The sequence below is a fragment of the Cucumis sativus genome, chromosome 1 (genome assembly GCF_000004075.3).
Source record: "Cucumis sativus cultivar 9930 chromosome 1, Cucumber_9930_V3, whole genome shotgun sequence".
Lineage (NCBI taxonomy): Eukaryota > Viridiplantae > Streptophyta > Magnoliopsida > Cucurbitales > Cucurbitaceae > Cucumis > Cucumis sativus.
In genome coordinates this window covers 10,030,009-10,035,025 of record NC_026655.2, presented here as the reverse complement: position 1 = coordinate 10,035,025, position 5,017 = coordinate 10,030,009, and the positions used below count along the sequence as shown (strand labels likewise).

At 33.5% G+C, this 5,017-nt stretch overlaps 1 protein-coding gene across 1 annotated transcript; it reads left to right on the top strand.

Moving 5' to 3' along the window:
- The first annotated feature begins 1,194 nt into the window (after positions 1–1,194).
- Positions 1,195–3,059, top strand: LOC101222151 (arogenate dehydratase/prephenate dehydratase 6, chloroplastic). The gene has a single exon (XM_004139420.3). The coding sequence runs from the start codon at positions 1,520–1,522 to the stop codon at positions 2,834–2,836; it is 1,317 nt and encodes a 438-aa protein (XP_004139468.2). The 5' UTR covers positions 1,195–1,519; the 3' UTR covers positions 2,837–3,059.
- The last annotated feature ends 1,958 nt before the right edge of the window (positions 3,060–5,017 follow it).

Sequence of the window (5,017 nt, the reverse complement as noted above, 5' to 3'; positions counted from 1 at the left end):
TTTTGCTATATTTTGTACGATAGTTATTTCATTTACAAAAAAAAAAATTTACAAAATTTATAAAAAAAAAAAAGTGTTATTTTTTTAAAAAAATAATAATTCAAATGACAAAACTATTGAAAACACTTACAAATATTGCAAAAGTTAAAAAAATACTAGATAATGATGACACTGATAGACATTTATCAACCTATAGATATCTATCATTTACATTTTAATAAATTTGTAAGTATTTTGATTTATTTTGTTATATTTGAAAATCCTAAAAAATAATTAAAAAAAATGTGAATAGATGTTTTATGATTCAATCACTAAAAAGAAATCTCTTTCTAACTTAGACAACTTGGTTAGAAGGTTGTTTACAAGCAACTACACAATTATAGCAAGATTAAGATAGTTATTAAACAAGATTAATTTAAAATATTCAATCCAATATTTGGAGAAAAAATAAGAACTCATTTGGTAGATATTTTAATTTTAAGAAAATTAAGCATTTCTTTCTATTTGCTTACCCGACTTGAATTCATGCCATTACAAAAATTGACTATTAGTTAGACTCCCAAAAAGTCAAAACAATTTTTTTAAAACTACACTTTTACTTTTCAAATTTTCACTTAAAATTAGTAAAAAGTAGATAAGAAAGGGAGAAAATTTAAGGTGAAAGAAGTGTTTTTTTAGGATTAACTTCCAAAAACGAGAAAGAAAAAAAAAGACAAATGGTTTACTAAAGAGGATTGAACAATTATATATAAATCAATCATAATTAGAGTACTAAATGTGATGCAAAACTAAAATCTCATTCTTAACCACGTCAATGTTTTAAAAAAGAAATACTTAGGTGCTGCTGACTGAATTGCACAATGCATCTCAAGAGTTGTGGAGTAAAATCTATGACTTGGTAGCTTTAGGCTTTTCCAAAAAAGAAAGATTTTTAACCTTTTCTTGTGTGTGTGTGTGTGTGTTTAAAAAGGAGAAGTAATCCGAAGAAGAAGAGAATTGGATTGAACTTGAGACTTGTTAGAGAAAGTAAGGTTGATACGATTTGACCAAAACCAAGTTGAGTCCGGGCGAACCATATGATTTGAAGGATGAATGAGAATGGTAAATCCCCTTTTGAAAATGGAGAGGGAGATAGAGAGACAAAATAATGGAACCAATAGAGGGAGAGAGAAAATAGGAAATAGGGAAGGGGGGGTAGGTGTGAGATTTGACCAAACTACCACATAAGAAGAGAGTAGTAAGAATAAGGCAGCCATCCATCCATCCATCCATCCTCCAATCCCATTTTCTGAAACTTCCTAACACCTTACGCCCCCCTCCCCTCTTTCATTCTCCTCAATATATAAACCCAAACCAACATCCTCCTTTTCCCAAATCAGCCTCCTCCTCCTCCTCCTCCTCCTCCTCAAACTCACTAAAGCAAAGCCTGAAGACACACATCTTCATCTTACCATATACCCAAAATCTCCCATTTCTTAAATACCCAATTCTCCAACTTACCCTCTTCATCATCGTCATCATGCATTTGCAATCCCTCACCCTTTCCTCTTCCCATTCCCTCCTCAAATCCATTCCTCACTTCCCCACCTCCACCTCCACTTCCACCTCCACCACACCTGCCGTCCGCCTCCGTATCCAATCCGTCTATCGATACGACCCCGTCACCTACCCCAACGCCATCGGCTCCTCCCGTGCCGACTGGCAAAGCTCCTGTGCCATCCTCTCCAGCCAATCCCAACGACTCCTCTCTCAAGATGACCCTTCTTCTTCTTCTTCTTCTTCTTCTTCTTCCGATCACATCTCCTCCGTCAATGGCCACAACTCCACCATCGAGAACCTCAACCTTGTCCCCATCCAGAACCTCTCCGACTCCACCTCTCTCAAACCCCAACCCAAACCCCTTACCATCACCGACCTCGCCCCCCCTCCTATGCACGGCTCCAACCTCCGCGTCGCTTACCAAGGAGTTCCCGGCGCATACTCCGAAGCCGCCGCCGGTAAAGCTTACCCTAACTGCGACGCCATCCCTTGCGATCAATTCGAAGTCGCCTTTCAATCTGTTGAACTCTGGATCGCCGATCGCGCCGTTCTCCCTGTTGAAAACTCCCTCGGCGGTTCTATCCACAGGAATTACGATCTCCTCCTCCGTCATAAGCTTCATATTGTTGGTGAAGTTCAATTACCAGTTCATCACTGTCTTCTGGCTCTACCTGGAATCCGTAAAGAGTATCTGACTCGCGTCATTTCTCATCCTCAAGCCCTAGCTCAATGTGAACACACCCTCACAAAACTGGGACTGAACGTGACACGTGAAGCGGTGGATGATACAGCCGGTGCGGCGGAGTTCGTTGCGATGAATGACCTCCGAGATACAGCGGCAATCGCTAGCGCTAGAGCAGCAGAGCTTTACGGTCTGGATATATTGGCGAATGGAATCCAGGATGATTCGGGTAACGTGACGAGATTTGTGATGTTGGCGAGGGAACCGATAATTCCACGGACGGATCGGCCGTTCAAGACGAGTATTGTATTTGCACATGAGAAAGGGACGTCGGTTCTGTTCAAGGTGTTGTCGGCTTTTGCGTTCAGGAACATTAGTTTGACGAAGATAGAATCAAGGCCGCACAGGAGCCATCCGATAAGAGTAGTGGACGGGGCGGATGCGGGAACGGCGAAGCATTTTGAGTATCTGTTTTATGTGGATTTTGAAGCTTCAATGGCGGAGCCAAGGGCTCAGAACGCACTGGCTGAGGTTCAGGAATTCACTTCTTTCCTTAGGGTACTGGGGAGTTATCCTATGGATATGACCCCATGGAGTCCTTCTCGGGAGGAATGAGGATTATTAGCCTTTTTCTTTTTCTTCTTTCTTTTGTCATTGTTTAATTATCCAACCTTCATTTTCTTGGATCCATTGAAAAATAGAGATTCATAAAAATTGTTTCTAATATTCCAAATTTCTATTCATCTTTCTTTCTTTCAGTATTTTTTTCCATATTTCTTTTGTTGCTTGCTGTTCTTTGTTCCTCATCGGTGGTAGGTGTAGTACGTATACCCGTGTATACCTATGCTTTCATCTCTACTTTACTATTTCCATATCATCTATTTTATTTTTATACCTTAACAAAATAAAAATATGTGAGAAACACAAGTTAAGCATATTTTTCATTTCACACCTAAAATAAGGTACTCATAGAGTTGAAGAGATTATTTATCATATTTTTAATGGTTTCTTATGTATCTACTTTTGAACCTTTTTTAAACAAAAAAAATCAGCACTAAAAAAGGTTCAAATAAGTCATAAATAATAAGATTCTTTAATTCAGAATACAAGATTGATAGCACCATAGATGCATCAAACTTTACCATATTAAAAATACGTTCACCTAAAATTTCTACAATATGTTGTTAAAATTATTGTTTGAAAATAAACTTATTTTCCATCAACATATTCATATTTTCATCTCTATATTTTCACAATTTTATGGATTTCATACTAGCAACTAAAATGTAATTATTAATATAAACATATTTCATAACATGTTTAAAAAATTCATCAAAAGTTAAACAATCTACCGAATAATCTTTAAAAAAATCGTTGATATTTGACAATCCAAATTTAAATAATAAATCATGTACCAAAAAATCGTTAAAAAAATTATTTAGATTTAGATTTGATTAATTAGATTTGGAATAGCCAAATCTAATTGATCATTTCCTGTTTCGATGCTAATTAGTTGGGTCATTTTTTTAATTTTTCATCGTGGGTCGGTGGATTTTTCTATTTTAAAAATGGCTATGGGTATTTTTAATTTTATTTCTCTACATAATTTTTCCAACTTATCCATATTTATTAATATTTTAATTGATATTTCTTAATTTTCTATAAAAGAAAAAAGTGACATCTCAACATTTTCATTAACATGTTAAACATTATATATATATATAGTAAACCAAGGAAAGAAGCATATGAGAAGTATATATCCTAAACCCTAAACTAAAAAACAAAAAATACAAATTACAATAATCGAATAATCGTTAACTACAAAAATAAATAGTTATTGGTAATAAAGAGACATTTGATATTGACAAATCATCTCATTAGAACCAATAAATCCACAATTATCATCTTTTAAGTGGAGGATGGCTAGATATCTTAAGTAGGTTCTAATTTCCAACTCAAATCTTCCATCACAATTTCTCTAAAATCTAATTAAATTTTCAAAAATATTTCTAAAATTTAGGAATTAGGAAGGAAGTAAAATAGAAAACTATATATAAACAATTAAACAATTTAGTAGTTAAAAATAATAGGGGGAAGAAAAATTATTATATGGTTGTCACATTTAATCACATCACAATCTTCCAACAATGAATGATTTTGATAGAAATAGGTTTGAGGGGTGTTCGGTATATTTAAAGCTTTTATATATATTTTTGTGTGGTTTTGCTTTTAATTTTAAATATAAGAACTCTACTTAATAATAGCAATATGAATGAACATTATTAAATGATTTGGAGGTTTATCTAAACAATTCCATATCTATAACTAAAATATCAACAACTAAAATTAGTTCAATCCAATTATTATATTAGGCTTTCTATAATAGTTAAAACAATTGAATGACCATGTTTTTGTCTTATTCATTTGTTTTTTTAAAAAATATTATGATCATATAAATTTACGTTTCAATTTAATTACCAAAAATACATTTTTACTTTTATCTTAACTCTCATTCTTCTCTTTCAACCTCGAGGGAAGATGTCATATCTATGAACTAATCAAATTGAGGGTAGTTTATGATAGCATATATATGCTAAACCATTAATAAAAGAGAGATTTTTTTTTTTTTAAGCTTAACTCAACTAAAATCAAATATTATTAGTTAATAATGATTAAAAGTTTTGGTTTGAAAATAAAACATTTTATTCCTGAATAGTGTCAATGACTATAGTAAAAAAAATCCATTTATTATGAGGGAGAGTTTGACATTTAATAATGAAGATGAGATCTAAAATG